The 19066-nt window shown below is 43.7% G+C and overlaps 1 protein-coding gene across 2 annotated transcripts in view; it reads right to left on the bottom strand.

Moving 5' to 3' along the window:
• The window catches only part of LMTK2 (lemur tyrosine kinase 2), a 108657-nt gene that overhangs the window by 17805 nt on the left and 71786 nt on the right, over positions 1 to 19066 (bottom strand). For both annotated transcript variants that reach the window (XM_008018705.3, XM_008018704.3), the window contains exons 8-10: positions 7568 to 7652; positions 5101 to 5222; positions 488 to 637 (exon numbers count right to left, since the gene is read on the bottom strand). In XM_008018705.3, the coding sequence (XP_008016896.1) occupies positions 488 to 637; positions 5101 to 5222; positions 7568 to 7652 (357 nt within the window). The remainder of the gene's footprint in view (positions 1 to 487; positions 638 to 5100; positions 5223 to 7567; positions 7653 to 19066) is intronic.

Consider the following 19066-nt stretch of genomic DNA (forward strand, 5'->3'; position numbering starts at 1 on the left):
GCCAGGCTGTTCTTGAACTCCTGACCTCGTGATCTGCCTGCCTTGGCCTCCCAAAGTGCTGGGATTACAGGCATGAGCCACTGTGCCTGGCCGAATCAGTTAAAAATATCAAAAGAGGCCAGGCACCCTGGCTCACGCTTGTAATTCTGGGGCTATGGGAGGCTGAGGCAGGAGGATCACTTGAGCCAGGAGTTCGAGAACAGCCTGGACAACATAGTGAGACCTCGTCTCTACTTTTTTTTTTTTTTAATACAAATAAATAAATAAACAATATGAAAAGACTTTACAAGGACCCTAAAAGCCAAGTCAACACCCTAAACGTTTCTACACCTTCGTCACTGCCAACCACATTAAGTAGTTCAGCTCATGGTGAGGTCATGGTGAAAGAGGAAATGAAGAAATACAATATTTGGCCCACAAAGTTTGTGTTTTGGGGACACTTCACAGTGAAGATGAAACAGAACAGGTATAATGTGAGGCTACCAACCATCTATCAGAGTAGGGCTGCTCCAGCTGGGGCTTCGGGAGCTTTGTCTCCCTCTCTCTAATGACTTGGTTGAGGACGTCTAAGTTGGAAAGGTTTGAATACGGCTGTGCAGCATTGTCAAAAAGCTCCCAAAGTGTCACACCCAGGGACCTGTTGGAAAAAGAAAACGGCTGTTTCTCTCTCCTTTTAGATGTTAAATTCTTAACACTCACATTTGTTATATAGCCAGTAATTTTAAGGACAAGGTGTGTATTGAAAAGATTAGTAATACAATCATTCTTTTGTTTTGTTTTGTTTTTTTGAGACAGAGTCTCACTCTGTCACCCAGGCTGGAGTGCAACGGTGCGGTCTCCACTCACTGCAACCCCTGACTCCCGGGTTCGAGCGATTCTCCTGCCTCAGTCACCCAAGTAACTGGGATTACAGGCACCAGCCATCATGCCCTGCTAATTATTGTAATTTTAGTAGAGACAGGGTTTCACCATGTTGGCCAGGCTGCTCTCAAACTCCTGACCTCAGGTGATCCACCCTCCTTGGCCTCCCAAAGTGCTGAGATTACAGGCGTGAGCCACCACAACCAGCCAAGATCGTTCTTTAATCTCAAACCAATTATCAGCACAATAGCAAAAAAAAAAAAAAAGTATTTCTGTTAAAATGAGGAAGCCCATGCCTCCTATTTATGCTACTGAATACTACCCTAGACGTTTTGGCCAACGAAAAATGTACAAAACAGAGATAATAGGTGTAATTATGTGGATGAGATGACTATCAACTTTTAAGTACTCAACAAATTATTGGAAAGACCATCAGCATGTTCTAAAAATTTGGCAGAATGGCTGGAAACAAGATAAATACCCTGAATTCTGATTTTTTTTTGGTAGAAAAATACACCTATTAACAACAGTAGTAAACACCAGAAAGCATCTAAAAAGAATCTTTACACGGGCAAGACAATGTCTGAGACCCACAACTTTGGTTTGAGTTACTCCTCAGTATCGTGGGTTTTGCTGCCATTCTGAAGGGATCCCCCAACACGCTGGCAGCTGTCTGTGTCGCAGTCCCAGCCCAAACCTCTCTCACACCCCGGTGCTCTGTCCCCATGGAAACAGCCTCTGCTGGCTTCCTGGGTCAGATGAGCTGCCTCTCGTTTCCTCCACGAAGTCTCTGCATCTCCTCCCCACCACGCACTGCCTCCGTCCTGCACGTGTGTCTCCTATTTACTGCCATGTTCCCGAACCTGACTCTCATCTGTGTCCTCTGGGAAGCCATGAACACACACACTGGTAGGTCAGGTCCACCCCTAAGGATGCTGAGTGGGCAGATCCAGGAGTGGCCTAGAAAACTCTCTTTTTAAAAAGCTCCCCAGTGATTGTGATGTCCAGCCAACCCTGCACGACACACCCCAAACAACGAAGAAACAACTACATTTTGACAAAAGTCACTAAAGGAGAGCACCAGAGCACGTCCAAGGAGTAACAGGGACTCAGGAAACTCAGGACGGCCACAGCGAGAGCGGAAGGAAACGCCTGGCCTCCGCCACCCCATCCCTGGAAGGGGCAGCCAGGAACCAGGAGCAATTTTCTCTTCCAGGTAAGGGCAAGAAAGAGGACCTCACTGTGCACACCTACGGTCCTCACACTGCTCACTGTGCACACCTACGGTCCTCACACTGCTCACTGTGCACACCTACGGTCCTCACACTGCTCACTGGGCACACCTACGGTCCTCACACTGCTCACTGTGCACACCTACGGTCCTCACACTGCTCACTGGGCACACCTACGGTCCTCACAGACAGTAAGCCCAGCTAAAGAATTCAATAAATGAGGCCGGGCGCGGTGGCTCAAGCCTGTAATCCCAGCACTTTGGGAGGCCGAGACGGGCGGATCACGAGGTCAGGAGATCGAGACCATCCTGGTTAACATGGTGAAACCCCGTCTCTACTAAAAAAAAAATACAAAAAACTAGCCGGGCGAGGTGGCGGGCGCCTGTAGTCCCAGCTACTCGGGAGGCGGAGGCAGGAGAATGGCGTGAACCCGGGAGGCGGAGCTTGCAGTGAGCTGAGATCCGGCCACTGCACTCCAGCCTGGGCGGCAGAGCGAGACTCCGTCTCAAAAAAAAAAAAAAAAAAAAAAAAAAAAAAGAATTCAATAAATGAAATAAAAAGAAATACAGAACTTCAACAACAGACTCAAGCAGAAGAATCTCTCCACTTGAAGAAAGGTTGTTTGAAATTACTCAGTCAGAGGGAAAAAGAGAGAAGAATGAAAAGGAGTGAAGAAAAGCTTCAGGGCATATGGGAGACTACAGAGCAAACAAATACACACATTATGGGAGTTACAGGAATAAAAGAGCTAGGAGAAGGCAGAGAAAGGCTCTATAAGGAAAGAACAGCTAAAAACGTCCCAAGTCTTGGGAGAGATATAGACATCCAGATCCAGGAAAATCAAAGGCCCTCAAAATATAATCAACCCCAAAAGGTCATTTCAGAGGCACATTATGGTCAAACTGTCAAAAGTCAAAAACAAAGATAAAGATAAAATTCTAAAAACAGCCAGAGAAAAGCATTAAGTCACATAGGAGGAAAGGAGAGAATGGGATGGTACATTCAAAGTACTGAAATTGGCAGCTAAGAACACTATGCCCCGCAAAGATATGCTTCAGAAATGAACGAGGGCTGGGCGCAATGGCTCATGCCTATAATCCCAGCACTTTGGGAGACTAAGACGTGAGGATCGCTTGAGGCCAGGGGTTCAAGACCGGCCTGGGCAACACAACATGACCTCATCTCTACTAAAAGTAAATACATATAATAACAACTTTTTAAAATAAAGAATGGAGAAATAAAGTCTTTCCCAGACAAGCAGAAACTGAGGGAATTCATCACTATGAGACCAGCCTTAAGAGAAATGGTCCAGGAGTCCTGTATCTGGAAGCTAAAGGAGGATAACCACCATCATGAAAAAACACAAAAGTATCAAATTCACAATACACAAGGTAGAGCAGATACACAAGGGAGAAAGAAAAAGGAAGAAAACCTCCTCACTCATGTGGAAGTTAAAAAGGTTGATCTCATAGAAGTAGAGAGTAGAAGAGTGGTTACTTGAGGCTGGGAAGGGGAGGGAGGGGAGGAATAGTGAGAGGCTGGCTAACAAACACAAAATTTCAGCTGGACAGAAGGAGTAAGATCTAGTGTTCTGCAGCACTGAAGGGTGACTATAATTAACAACAAATTTTTGTATATTTTCTTTTTTTTAACTTTTATTTTTTGAGACGGAATCTCACTCTGTCGCCCAGGCTGGAGTGCAGTGACCGGATCTCAGCTCACTGCAAACTCTGCCTCCCAGGTTTACGCCATTCTACTGCCTCAGTCTCCTGAGTAGCTCGGACTACAGGCACCCGCCACCTCGCCCGGCTAGATTTTTGTATTTTTTTAGTAGAGACAGGGTTTCACCGTGTTAGCCAGGATGGTCTCGATCTCCTGACCTCATGATCCACCCACCTCGGCCTCTCAAAGTGCTGGGATTATAGGCTTGAGCCACCGCGCCCGGCCAAATTTTTGAATATTTTCAAACAACTAGAAGAGCAGCTTTTGAATGTTCCCCAAAACAAAAAAAAAAATGACACGCTTGAGGTGAAGGGGATACTAGTTACACTGATTTGATCATCACACACTGTATATAGGTATCAAAATATCACACTAGGCCAGGTGCGGTGGCTCACACCTGTAATCCCAGTACTTTGGGAGGCCGAGGCAGGCGGATCATCTGAGGTCAGGAGTTCAAGACCAGCCTGGCCAGCATGGCGAAATCCCATCTTTACTAAAAATACAAAAATTAGCCAGGTGTGGTATATATCGGTAATCCCAAATACTCGGGAGGCTGAGGCACAAGAATTACTTGAACCAGGGAGGCGGACATTGCAGTGAGCCATGAGCCGAGACTGCACCACTGTACTCCAGCCAGGGCAACAGTGAGACTCTAAAAAAAACTACATATATATATATATATATATATATATCTCACTGTACCCCATAAATATGTCCAATTACACTCGTCAATGAAAAAAATAATAAAAGCAAAAAATATTGTTTTAAAGAAATCCAAAAGAAGGCAAGAAGAGGAAAAAAAAACCCAAAAATCAAAAAGCAGGACAACAGCACATAAAACATAGCTATAAATTAAGAAGGCTGTGACAGAAATTGTTAGTCAAAGTTTTAGGTGCATCTTTTTAGCTTTCATTAAACGGACTCCAATAAATTATAGTATAAACATGACAGTCCACACCCCTTTCAGTTTTTTCTTTGACTTCAATAAATACGTATTAAATATCTATTATATATCAGCTCCTGTGGGAGGCACAGAACATGAAACGACTTGGTTCCTGCTTTTATAAAGGAAAATGGGTAGCAGAGGCAGTATTCAAAATGTCAACTACATCACTACAATTGTGATAATTGCTATTACGTTTCTTAAACCGTCATTTTCACACCATCAGGCACTCTTTTGTTCCTACATCTTATACAATTACTTTCCTTTAAGAAAGTACTCAAAGAGGAAGAAGTTAGGACTTTGCTAAAGAAATGCTTAATAAAACGGTAAGCCAATACATACCAGATATTACTATACTTAGTCTGATCTGCAGTGAGCAGTCTGTCTTGAAAGCTGGTTACTAATTCTGGAGCAGTCCATCGCAGAGGGAAAACTTTTTTATCATCTGTTTCAATATAATCCTCCTGTTTTGTTAGAAAGCACACAGAATTTTGAATAGAATTATACTTTTGGTGAGTTCAAGAATTTAAATCCATAGTATTCTCAGAAAACATATACCCAGTCCAAAAAAACCAGGTCAGAAAAAAAAGCAGGCATGAAGAGCGACTTTCTGGGCAGAAAGTGGGTAAGGAGTTTCTCTGAAGCCTCCTGGGCTTCATGGGCTCATCTGCAAGCCATGAACACTTGCTAAGTCATCTTTCCTGGAAAAGGAAAGTACGCTGTGTCTGATGCATATAACATAGGCTTTGAGCAAAACATTAAAATAATATATACTGGGCCTTATGTGCTGAATAGTGAAGCCAGTTAGTAAGACTGCAGCCTTTAGACTCTGACAGGGATTTGAAGTCCTCATTCTACCATTTAACAGCATGTGATTCTAGGCAAGCAACAACTTTGTGAAGTTTTTTCCGGATCAGTGAAATGAGGAAAACCCACTCTTTGTGGTGAGGATTAAATGAGATGATGTAGGCCGGGCGCGGTGGCTCATGCCTGTAATCCCAGCACTTTGGAAGGCTGAGGCAGGTGGATCACAAGGTCAGGAGTTCGAGACCAGCCTGGCCAACAGGGTGAAACCCCATCTCTACTAAAAATACAAAAAGCAGCCGGGCATGGTGGAGGGAGCCTGTAGTCCCAACTACTCGGAAGGTTAAGGCAGGAGAATCGCTTGAACCCAGGAGGTGGAGGTTTCAGTGAGCCGAGATCATGCCACTGCACTCCAGCCTAGGTGACAGAGCGAGACTCCATCTCAGAAAAAGAAAAAAAGAGATGATGCAGGATGCAGGCAGGTGCTGCTAAGTGCCTGGCATCTAACAAGTGCTTGAGACACTAGAGCTACTATGTAGACAAATAACCAACCTCTATTTGCATAATATTCTTTGAAAATATTACCCATTTAGTCCTCAGAAGAACTCCGAAAAATAGAACAGATCTTATCTGTATGTTGCTGCTTAGAAAGTGGCGGTCAAGGCTGGGTGGGGTGACTCACACCTGTAATCCTAGTACTCTGGGAGGCCAAGGCAGGCAAGTTGCTTGAGCCCAGGAGTTTGAGAACAGCCTGGGCAATATGGCAAGACTCCATTTAAAAAAAAGAAAAGAAAAGAAAAGAAAATGGAGGTCAAGTGGCTTCTCTGCGGTCTCCTGACAGCCCAGAGCTGGGACAGTCCCATTCTCTGCCCCACAGCGCTCTACCTCATTCACTGGGGCTACACAAACACACACAAATGGAAATTTCATTGATTTCTTCACTTTTTTCCTTTAGGATATATTTGTGACAGAGTAAAAAAAAAAAAACCTAAATTCCCAGGTTACTGAACGTGAGCTGAAATTTTACTAACCATGTAATGGAGAAACATTTATATGATATGTATATTTTATCATTAACAGGTAATAATTACTGTTGCTCATGTGTTCACTCCAAAATTTATTATGCACCATCAGACTACGTTGTTTATAAATATTTTTAGGCTGGGCGCGGTGGCTCGCTCCTGTAATCCCAGCACTTTGGGAGGCCGAGGCAGGCAGATCACAAGGTCAGGAGATCAAGACCATCCCGGCTGACATGGTGAAACCCCATCTTGGCCGGGCGCGGTAGCTCACGCCTATAATCCCAGCACTTTGGGAGGCCAAGACGGGCGGATCATGAGGTCAGGAGATCGAGACCATCCTGGTCAACATGGTGAAACCCCGTCTCTACTAAAAATACAAAAAAAATTAGCGGGGCGTAGTGGCGTGCACCTGTAGTCCCAGCTACTCGGGAGGCTGAGGCAGGAGAATGGCGTGAACCCGGGAGGCAGAGCTTGTAGTGAGCCGAGATCGTGCCACTGCACTCCAGCCTGGGCGACTGAGCAAGACTCTGTCTCAAAAAAACAAAAAAAAAAGAAACTCCATCTCTACTAAAAACACAAAAAATTAGCTGGGCTTGGTGGCGTGCACCTGTGATCCCAGCTGCTCGAGAGGCTGAGGCAGGAGAATGGTGTGAACCCAGGAGGCGGAGCTTGCAGTGAGCCGAGATCATGCCAACGCACTCCAGTCTGGGTGACAGAGCGAGACTCCGTCTCAAAAAAAAAAAAAAAAAAAAAAATTTTTTTTTTTAAAACAAACTTTTGGAAAGCTGTCGCAAAACCTCGGACATAAAGCCGCAGACTTATACACACCAGAAGCCCAGACCACCATTAAAATGACTGCTGCAAATCCCTCTCTAGAAAGCCTCAGACTAAGATTCTTATAAATAACAGTGGGGCATTTGGTGACATTACAACTTCACAATACAAATTAAATCAGACTGAAAACAGTTAAACCTTTGGCTTACCTTGTACCTGCTGAATCCTATTCCGTAATCTCCCACTTTCACATTTAAGTCGGAGGTGAGAAAACAATTCCGCAGGGCTAAATCACTGAAAACAGAGGGAAGTGAACACGGCAAGAAGAATCAACAACCAGGATCATGCCATATGGAAATGCCACAGAAATGGGCTTTCTCTCGGGATCTGAGTAAGAATATTGAGCTCTCTGCTTAATAATTAATGTCTTAAAGTTCTTTTTCATATAAATATTATATATGTCATCAATCACTTAAATAATAAAGATGATCACATTTTTGGGCAAGTAATTAGCTCAGGTTAAACACTGACCATATCTGTACCATGTTCTGCATTAAACCCGGATTTACGGCTTGTTTCCCTGTATTTTCTTTTTTTCTTCTCATTCAATTTAGAAGTTTATTTTGCCAAGGCTGAGGACCATGCCTGTGACACAGCCTCAGGAGGTCCTGACGACATGTGACCAAGGTGGTCAGGCTACAGCTCAGTTTTATACATTTTAGGAAGATACAACACATCACTCAACACATGTAAGATACACAGTGGTTCAGTCAGGAAAGGCAGAACTCAAAAAAGTGGAGGCTTCCAGCTCATAGGTATGTTAGAGTAGGTGGTTAGATATGGACAGGGCAGGAACGCACCCCCCACACACACACCCCCACCCCCTATTGCCCCCAGGACTGTCAGGCGACCATAAGGTGATGCTCAGGTGGTTGTTAAACTGGCTCTCTAAAATGGTAAGTGGTCACAGTCAGCACCAGGAAAAGAGTCTCCTAATAGATAGAAAACACTCAGAGCTGGTGTTATCCCCTTCTCAGTAAGATCTCAAACAGGCACACTAAGAAGCAAAGTGGCCTCTTATACAAGCTTCCACTGGGAACGCTCAAAGGGAAGGGAAAAACTCCTCAAGTGAACAGGTGTACAACTTCAGCAAACCCCAGAACCATGACAATGTATAAAACCCCAAGTCAGGGGACGAACAGGGCACCTGGATCTTGCAAGTCACCTGCTTGGCCCTTCCAAGTGTATTGCTTCCTTTCACTCCTGCTCTAAAACTTTTTAACAAATTCTCACTCCTGTTCTAAGACTTGTCTCAGTCTCTCCCTCTGCCTTAAACCAACTACTGCCCCTCAGCAAAACTCTTTCCTCTAAGGAGGCAACAATCAAGTTGTTGCAGACCCACATAGATTCACCACTGCTAAGAGGTGGACTCAGATTTTCTGATTGGCAACTTGTCAAAAGAGTTCACCTAAAGACCAGAAACCCAGTCGGGCAAGGTGGCTCATGCTTGTAATCCCAGCATCTTGGGAGGCTAAGGCAGGCAGATCACTTGAGGCCAGGAGTTCAAGACCAGCCTGGCCAACATGGCAAAATCCTGTCTCTACTGAAAATACAAAAAGCTGGAGTGAGGCTGGATCATGGTGGATCACACTTGTAATCCCAATACTCTGGGAGGCCAAGGCAGGTGGAACACTTGAGATCATAAGTTCAAGAACAGCCTGGCCAACATAGCCAAAACCCATCTCTACTAAAAATACAAAAAATTAGCCAGGCATGGTCGTGCATGCCTGTAATCCCAGCTACTCAGGAGGCTGAGGCACGAGAATCGTGTGAACTCCAGAGGCGGAGGCTGCAATAAGCCGAGATCGCATGACTGCAATCCAGCCTGGGTGCTCAAAAAATAAAAAATAAAAATAAATAAAAAATAAATACCTGAAATTCCATATAAGGGAGTGTCTGGATTAAGATAAGGGGTTGTAGAGACCATGGTTCTTATTATGCAGATGAAGACTCCAGACAGCAGGCTTCAGAAAGAATAGATCGTAAATATTTCTTATGAGACTTAAAATGATGAAAGACTCAGATAATTCTCTCCAGGATTGGAGAAAAGACTTAGAAAGGGAAAGGTATTTTCTACAGAACGTAGATTTTGCCTGTAAGAGACAGTTTTGCACAGCCATTTTTAAATATGTCAAAGGAATATATTTTGGGGCAAAATACTTCAATTTCTTCCAGGGCCTGCTATCTGTCATGTGATGCTTTACTTTAGTCAGGCTGGAATATAGAGTCTTGTTGCTACAAAAAGCCCTAAGATCTCTGTTTTAATGTTAATGCTGGTCAGCTGTGCCTGAATGCCAAAGGGAGAGTATAATGTGGCATGCCTGATCGCCCCCTCCCCATCATGTCCTGAACTGTGGGATGCCCTTGGCTGAGACGACAAGTTCATTCAGACAATTAGGAAGCTTAAAGTTTTATTTTTAGTTTACACTTCCATATTTCAGCTGTTGTGAATAATGCTGGTATGAACATGGGGGTACAAATTATCTCTTTAAGACCCTGTTTTCAACCATTTTGGGGATACACCCAGAAGTGGTATCACTGCATCATATGGAAATTCCATTTTCAATATTTATAAGGAGCCACCACACTGCTTCCCACTGTGACTGTACCATTTTACCTTCCCACCAACAGTGCACAAGGGTTCCAATTTCTTCCATGTCCTCGCCAAAACATATTACTGTTTGATGTTGATAGTAGCCATCCTAATGGATGTAAGGTGGCATTTCATTATGGTTTTGACTTGGATTTTCCTAATGATCAGTGATGCTGGGCATCTTTTGGTGTACCTATTGCCATTGTATATTTTCTTTGGAGAAATGTTCATCCATTTTCCAATCAAGCTGTTTGCTGTTGAGTTGTAGGAATTCTCCATATATGCTTTATAAAGTCCTTTTCAGATACATAATTTGCAAATACTTTCTCCATTCTGTGGTTGTCTTTTCACCCTATTAATAGTTAATAGTGTCTTTTGATTAACAAAGTTTAAAATTTTTCATGTAGTCTTCACTGTTGTTGCTTGTGCCTCTGATGTCATTACCCAATAAATAACTGCTGAATAAATCACTGTCATAAAGTATTTTCCTTATTTTCTTCTAAGACTTTTATACTTTTGGGTCTTACATTTATGTCTTTGATCCCCTTTAATTTTTGTATATGGTGTTAGTTAAGGGTTCAACTTCATTTTTTTGCATGTGGATATCCCGTTTTCCCAGCAGCGTTTGTTGAAAAGACTATCCTTTCTCCATTGAATAGTCCTGGTACTCTTGTTAAAAAATCATTTGACTGGCTGGGTGCAGTGGCTCACACCTGTAATCTCAGCACTTTGGGAGGCCAAGGCGGGCAGATCACGAGGTCAAGAGATCGAGACCATCCTGGTCAACACAGTGAAACCCCGTCTCTATTAAAAATACAAAACTTAGCTGGGCATGATGGTAGATGCCTGTAATCCCAGCTACTGGGGAGGCTGAGGCAGGAGAATCTCTTAAACTCGGGAGGTGGAGGCTGCAGTGAGCTGAGATCGTGCCACAGCACTCCAGCCTGGCAACAGAGTGAGGCCCCATCTCAAAAAAAAAAAAAAAAAGAAAGAAAAGAGAAGAAAAAAGAAAAAAATCATTTGACCATATATATGAGGTTTTGGGTCTGGGCTCTCTCTTCTATTTCATTGGTCTATATGTCTTCCTTATGCTAGTACAACAGTTTTGATTACTGCAGCTTTGTAGTAAGTTTTAAAATCAGAAAAGGTGAGTCTTCTAGCTTTGTTCTTCTGTTTCAAGACTGTATCGTATTGACTATTTGAGGTCCCTTCAGATTCCATATGAATTTTAGGATATGCTTTTCTATATCTGTAATCCTAGCTACTTGGGAGGCCTAGGAGGGAGGATGCCTTGAGTCCTTGAGATGGAGGCTACAATGGGCCATGATTGCGCCACTATTCCAGCCTGGATGACAGGGTGAGAGCCTATCTCTTTGGGGAGAGCTTTACTGGTCCACAAATCTAGTTGACATGTGAAAATGCATGTTCTTATTATAGATAAAAAATGACTTAGGCTCAGTACAATAGAGTTCTCCAAACCCAAGTCTTGGTTTGCAAACAGAAATTGAAGAGGAGTCAAGAAACAGAGACAAGGTAAGTTCTCCCTCAACTGCGCTGCTGGAAAAACAGCATCTCCAGATTTTCTTTCAGGCTTTGAGAATTTTTCTCCCATTCCACACTTCTATCTTGATACTGGTATCACCGTGGCGCAGAAGGGCTCCACAGAAGGGCTTCCCAGCTCCTATTCCCTGAATCCTCCTCCCCTCCTCTTTCTGTCTCTCTCTCCCTCAGTCTGCCGGGTGCTGGCGGAGCCGGCCGGGCCTGGCCCAACCTGAAAGAGCGTTTCCTTGTATTTTCAGAGTGACTAAGAAAGAACTCTAAAATGCTATTAGCAAAATTGCCTGAATTTTTTTTTTTTTCAGCTTGTATTACTTAATAGTCTAGTAAGAATCTAAGTAAATATATAGTGAATTTATAACTTTATAATGAATTTATAACGAATTTATAACTTCAAGCACCCAAAAATAATCCACATTATTAAAAACATTTATTTGTTCCCTTTTTAAAAGATACGCAAGCGTTGTAGTCAGGCCCTTTCCAAATTACTTTCACGTCTTCCAAACTCTACTTCTCCACAAGGGAGGGAAAGAGCGTATTTCAAGACTTACTTAGAACAATTATATAATTTATTTTAAGAAAAAGTTAATTTTCAAAAATATACAATTTGACAAGCAAAAACTACTTTTTCTAAAGGAACTTCCCATACTGACAACAGATTAAGTTTTCTGGCTTTTGGCTTTAACCCTTAGAGTCTTTATAATCACCAACTGGTATATGAATAGAAAAGCCATTAAATTAAAATAGAAAAGGAAGCCTAATTTATAGTTTTAAGCTGTAAACTGAAGATTTCAAAGCTGAATTTCCATAGTCCAAAATGTATGTCATTACAGAACGGCAAAAGACCAAAAACTTAAACTATTAAATTCATATTTTCAAAGATTTTAATTTCCAAAGTTCACACATCTGAAATACAGCGATAATGGAGATGATGAGGGCAACGGCTAACACTGATATAATTCGGTAACAGCTTGGTACATAACACTGATTCAATAACATAATCATGGCTAATATTCACAAAGTCCTTACTTCACAAGAGGCATTTTACATTTTCTCTAAGTGTTTAATCTTCACAACAGACCTGTGAGGTGGGTACTATTATTTTCCTCATTAACAAATAACGGACACTGAAGCAGAGAATTGAAGTGACTTCGCCAGGGCCACAAAGCTAGCAAGGTAGTGTTCAGTAACATGTTTGCGCTTTCACCATCAGTAACTCTCAACGATGGTGCAGTGATACTCGCAACTGCTGTTCCAAGCACGCAGCTGGTCCTCAATGTGAACTCCAGTTAGCTACATCACATCACTTGCCACACTCTTTGCGCTTACAAGTGATTTTCTGCGCTCCATCCAGAAGCCTTCAGGCCTGCCGAAGTGCCTGGGAAAAATCTTGGGACACCTGTGACTCCACTGTTATGAACAACATAGAATCTTCTAATTGTAAGAAGAAAGGTGGTCCCCTTTTCTTGGAATTAAGCAAGGGAAGAAGGCAGGGAGGGAGAGAGGGAGAAGGAACATGCCATTTGAGGAGAGAAAGGTGAAAATGCTTTAAGTAAGGCTGCTCTATTCATTGGGCCAACAGTTGCGACTGCAGAGATACAGGTTTTGCCAATAGAGGCTCCGTCACTAGGAACCACCAACGACTGCCTCTAGGGTGTATAAACAGACCCTGTGAACCTTCCCGACATCTCCCTCCTGAGACCAGAACAAGGAGCTGGATGCCAGCATTCCAACAAGGGCAAGCACGTGTCCTGCTAGGCTGGGGGAAGCAGCCTGAGACTAGCTTGGGCGATGTCGAGCTCAGGCACCTCCTGGGCAGCAAGGCGACTGTCCCACTCCCTCCCTCTTCTTCTCTCTCCATACGAACGTTCCACCTAGGTCTTTGGATACTTGAAATGTGAAGGCTTGGTAAAAGATGAACAATTACGCTTGCAGAAGGTCCTTGGCTCTCATTATAAAACTCGAAAGCAAGCAACTGGTGTTCCCAGGGGAAAAGGCAATGCTTCTCATGACCTGAAAACCAGAGGTGGTGAGGAAGCAAACAGTGCCAAGACTGGGTCCTGCCCCTGACTCTTCTCCAAGTGCCCAGGCTCCACAGTGCAGTGGGAGGGAGCCCTGGGCAGTCAGGAGGCCAGGAGCTCATCTCAGCTCCACTGCTCCAAGACCATGTGATGCTGGGCTGGTCACGTGCATAGCAGAGGAGCCTCAGTTTCCTCACAAAACAACAGGATGCACTTGAAATGGTTAACTCACAAGGCTGTTGCAAGGGTAAAATTGAAAAATATATGAAATGTTTTGAAAACATAAAAGTGCTGTACGGATGCAAAGTAATGATACAATTTAGGTCAAGGTTGGTAAAAATAAATATTATTTGAAGCCCAATAACGTGCAAAGCTAAAGAAAAACATACAGGTGTCATTTCTTAACAACAGAGGGAACTCTTAAGGTCAATGACTGTTTTTGTCAGGAAACGCAAACACACGGCCAGTCTACTCTCCCTTCAAGTTGAAAAACAGGTCCAGGGATGAGGCTGCCAGTGGCACCAGCCCCGCCCGGCTCTCAGAAGGCTCTGGCAAGGTCGCCTGTGCTCGGCAGCACTTGCTGTGACTGAGACCACAGTAACCGCGAGACTCAGGGCCGCATGAGCAGAGTGATGGACAGAAAGTGGGAGCCCACGATTCTGAAGGGTTCCCACCCCGATTCACAAGGAAGTACCAGTTTGCTGCTCACTCACGATAGGACTAGTTTGTGGGTCTTCAGGGTTCTCCAATGCAAACTCAACATGCAGGAGGCACTTTCAAAATAATCCACACCTCTATTATGTGAACTACCTATGCCTTCCCGAGTAGCCTGGATTCCTGATAAGAAGAGTTCACAGACAGGAAGCAAAATACCAGCAAGTTACTGAATACTCTTCTAGCAGCTTGGCATACTTTATCTGCATCTTGACAACAGCACTCCAGGGCTTTAAAGACGATCCCCATTTTATAGAAGAGATATAGCTCCAAAGGATGAAATAACCAGGCTTATACTGGTAAAGCTGATGAGAGGTGAATGAAAACTTCGACTCCAAAGCCTCTCTCTGTTCACCAGGCCGTTCTGACTCTGGCAGCCACAAAGACTTAAGCTTCCAAAGGGACTCTGCACTTAACACCCTAAGATGGGATGGAGACGTACCAGGAGAGGATTAAACCAAGAGGATTCCGATAAAGCACAAGGCGGCAACTTTATACTAGAGCTTTGACAGTGTTTGCCCTGCTTATCAGGTCAGTCTTTGCTAGCTGGGCAATGGTACATTTACTGAGTGCTTTCTGTGTGTATCTCAGGCACCTGCTAGCATTTGGGTACAAATTCTTCCACAGGGTGTGAAATTCTTATTATACCCTAGGGAAAACGACCTGGCTGGAATGGGGTCCGCCACCGATGGTGCCTATGTACAGTCCCAGCTACCTGGGAGGCTGAGACGAGAGGATTGCTTGAGCCTGGGAAGTCAAGGCCAAGCAAGTGAGCCATGATCGCGCCACTGCACTCCAGCCTGGGTGACAGAGAGAGACCCTGTCTCAAAACAATAAATAAGTAGATAAATAAAATAAATAAAACCCTGTTCAGATTCTAATGGGAATTCTTTGAGTGAATCGGCATTTCTGTGTGGCCTCCCACCAAAAACCATGGTGCATCTTTCCATGTGTCCACACGTTATTTTACATTCTTCAATAAGATTTCATAGTTTCCTTCATACAGTCCTGTGTCTTTCTCACATAACGTATACCCAGATAACTTATAATTTTGGCATTATTGAGAATAAAATGGTTTTTGTTCACCTTCACTGCTGGGTACATAATTATACCTGTACAGACAAAAACTACTGACTTATGTATACTGTCTTATAAAAAGCCACAACAAGTTCTTTTGTGAATTCTTATTTTTTAAAAGCATAGTTTCTTGGTTTTCCTAAACATACAACACCATGGCACCAGTAAAGAAGTGTGGTGTAGTTCGGTGGTTAAGAGTATAAATCTGGAGGCAGAGGGTGCAGCCTTGAATCCCAGCTCTGCTGGCTTCCCGCTGCATGACCCTGAACAAGTCAGTATACCTGTGTGTGCCTGTGTCTCCTGACCTGTAACACAGGAAAACCAGCACTACCGCCTAGGAGTTGGTGTAAAGTAGCTGGCATGCGGGAAGCATTTGGTAAATCTTAACTATTATTACTGAGACGGAAACTATTATTATTATTATCCTTATCATCATCATTGAGCCAGAGTCTCACTATTATTATTATTATTATTATTATTATTGAGACGGAGTCTAGTATTATTATTATTGAGACGGAGTCTCACTCTGTCACCCAGGCTGCAGTGCAGTGGCGCGATCTCAGCTCGCTGCAACCTCTGTCTCCTGGGTTCAAGCAATTCTCCTGCCTCATCCTCCCGACTAGCTGAGATTACAGGCGTGCTCCACCAAGCCTGGCTAATTTTTTTGCATTTTTAGTAGAGATGGGGTTTCACCCTGTTGGCCAGGCTGGTCTCAAACTCCTGACCTCAAGCAATCCACCCACCTCGGCCTCCCAAAGTGCTGAGATTACAGGTGTAAGCCACTGTGCCCGGCCTATTATTTTTTTTTCCTTTGTTTCCCCCTTACTTCTTGGGCCTATTATTTTTAAACTGATAATTTTATAGTTTGTGTTTGTATTTGCTAGTACCTCCAAAGAAATGTTGGAAAGTAAAATAAACAGTGGGCATCTCTGCCTCGTTTGAAATTGAAAGGGCTTTATTATTCTGCCACTTAGCAATAGCATGATATTGCTATTGAGTTTTGGTCAAGTTTTGAGTCTTAGTCCATATGATATTTAAGTTGTACCTTTCCTTTCCTATTGGAAGAAAGGTTTCCCATCAGAGGAGAATATGTTTACATAGTCTATGTAAACACAGAATAGCTGCTGAATTATACTAAATGATGTTTCTACAATCTATTGCTATAATGTATTTCTCCTCTTTTATTCTGTCAATGGAATGAATTATGTAGACATATTTTTATAATATACATCTACCCTTAGAGTCCTAGAATCAGTCTTAATTGTTTTGTTCACACACTGCTGGATGCAGTTTGCTAGTATTTGTGTCTATGTTCATTCATGAGAATCATCAAAAATTTCTTTACGCCATCTTTTGCTACATTAAGGTTGTGATGGATTCATGGTATGAATTACAGAAATTTCCGTCTTCTTCGTGGTCTGGAATAGTTTAAATACACTGGAGCCACCTGTTCACTAAAGGTCAGACAGAGGACACCCATGAAGCCCTCTGGACCTAGAGCCTTTTAAAATGAAAGCTCTTTAACCACCCTCCCAGTGTAGCTACTCAGCTGATTACAGTCTTTCCATCTCTGCTTGGGTTGCAGCTGCAGTCAAATCGGTTCCTTTCCCTTGAAGCCTTTCCTCATTTCTATGTGACATACATCATGGGAGATACAAAGGTCAGGAAGATCCAATACCTGCCTTCAGCAAGTATTCCATGTAGAAAAGGAAATAAGGAACCTTCATGGAAACGCATCACATATGAATTCCTGTCCGGTTCTCTTTTCGGTAGTGTCTTCTCTTTCTAAACCAGCCTAAGCTGTAGTGCAATAATGATTAAACACGCACGCACGTACACACACAAAGTTCTGGGCATGCCATCCTACTGCCTACAGAACACAGCCTGAAGGCCTTATTCTGGCACTCAGGCCCTCTGTAATGTGGTTTCAAGCTGCATCTCTATTCTTATCTCCCACTATCTTCTCTCCTGCGTCTTCTGTTCTAGTTACACTGGACTATCTGACATTTCCCTAAACTCCCTTTCCTTCTCTTCCTCCTACCACATACATCATCTTGCTACTCCCTTCTCCAGCAATTCTGAACGTCCTCCAGCCTCCAACTGATGCCCATTCTTCAAGGATCACTAAAACGCCACTTCCTTCCAAAAACTGACCTGGACTCTTCCCAGACAAAAGTAACTCTTCCTCCTTCTGCAGAAATGACCACACATGGTGTGTGTGCCTGGGTACAAACTGCTCATCAAACGATCAAATGAGTGGCTGAGACAGACCAACCGCTCAGCACCCCGAGCCTCGGTATTCTCCTCTGTGAGTGGCATTAATAATGGCACCTGCCTCGTGCTGCTTGGGGTGGCCCTGACGATCAAATCACTCCTCACGGAATGTTCTGCAAATGCATGGAACACGGCAAACACCGTGCCAAATGAGAACGCACATTTCCACTCTCCTGCTGGGGCGGTAGTGAGCAACAGGTGTGCATTTTGCTTTGATTTTAAATGTATTTCTCTGCCTCTCACCTTGTCACTGGATTTTAAATGTATTTCTCTGCCTCTCACCTTGTCACTGGATTTTAAATGTATTTCTCTGCCTCTCACCTTGTCACTGGATTTTAAATGTATTTCTCTGCCTCTCACCTTCTCATTGAACTCTGCAGGCAGGGGAAGTTCACTGCACGCTAACCCCAGTGTTGCTCAGCAGAAAGTAACTGTAATGCTACAACCAGGCAAATCCTACAGAGGCTCTTTTGTACACAATGGTCACCCAGGTACTCCGTGAGGCTACCCACTCCAGGTCTCCAGTTCCATGAGCTGCTGCGAGGAGACAGGCCGCCTGTGGGAACCCAGCTCATCACAGTGACCTGGTGGCATCTCACAGACAGGCTGCTCAGGAGACTGGCAGGCAGGGGACAGCAAGTCCTGGGCTCCAGGCCAGCAAGGCGAGTGGAATGGCACAGCAGCAAGCTGGCAGCGCCTGCTGTTTACATGGCCTTCCAAAAGTCACATGCACGACTTCAGAGACGCAGGCTCCTGAGATTCCGGGTTAAGGCTCTTCTTAAAGAATAGGTAGAAATACAACTTCACCACGGGTGCCTTATTAGATTAGTTTCCAAACGGAGCTAAGAACTTTACTTGGACGTGTAGGTTGTTCTGTTTTCAACCAACAGAGGAAGTCCTAATTTAAGTCAACCAATAAATATTCTAAATTCCAACTTAAAAATATACTATATGATATGCTACTGACAAAAAAGATCTTAAAACACAAAACTTTGCCCCAAATGGAAATTTAATATAGATATGATTACTTTTTTTTTTACAACAAAATGAAACAGCTGTCAATGGCTTCAAGGATTTTCTTTTCTTTTTTTTTTTTGAGATGGAGTCTCGCTCTGTCACCCAGGCTGGAGTGCAGTGGCGCGATCTCGGCTCACTGCAAGCTCTGCCTCCTGGGTTCATGCCATTCTCCTGCCTCAGCCTCCAGAGTAGCTGGGACTACAGGCACCCGCCACCACGCCCGCCTAATTTTTTTATTTTTAGTAGAGATGGGGTTTCACTGTGTTAGCCAGGATGGTCTCGATCTCCTGACCTGGTGATCCGCCCACTTCAGCCTCCCAAAGTGCTGGGATTACAGGAGTGAGCCACCGCGCCCGGCCTCAAGGATTTTCTTTAACCTGAGTTTTAGAACTTGA

The sequence above is a fragment of the Chlorocebus sabaeus genome, chromosome 28 (genome assembly GCF_047675955.1).
Source record: "Chlorocebus sabaeus isolate Y175 chromosome 28, mChlSab1.0.hap1, whole genome shotgun sequence".
In the NCBI taxonomy this organism is placed as follows: Eukaryota; Metazoa; Chordata; class Mammalia; order Primates; family Cercopithecidae; genus Chlorocebus; species Chlorocebus sabaeus.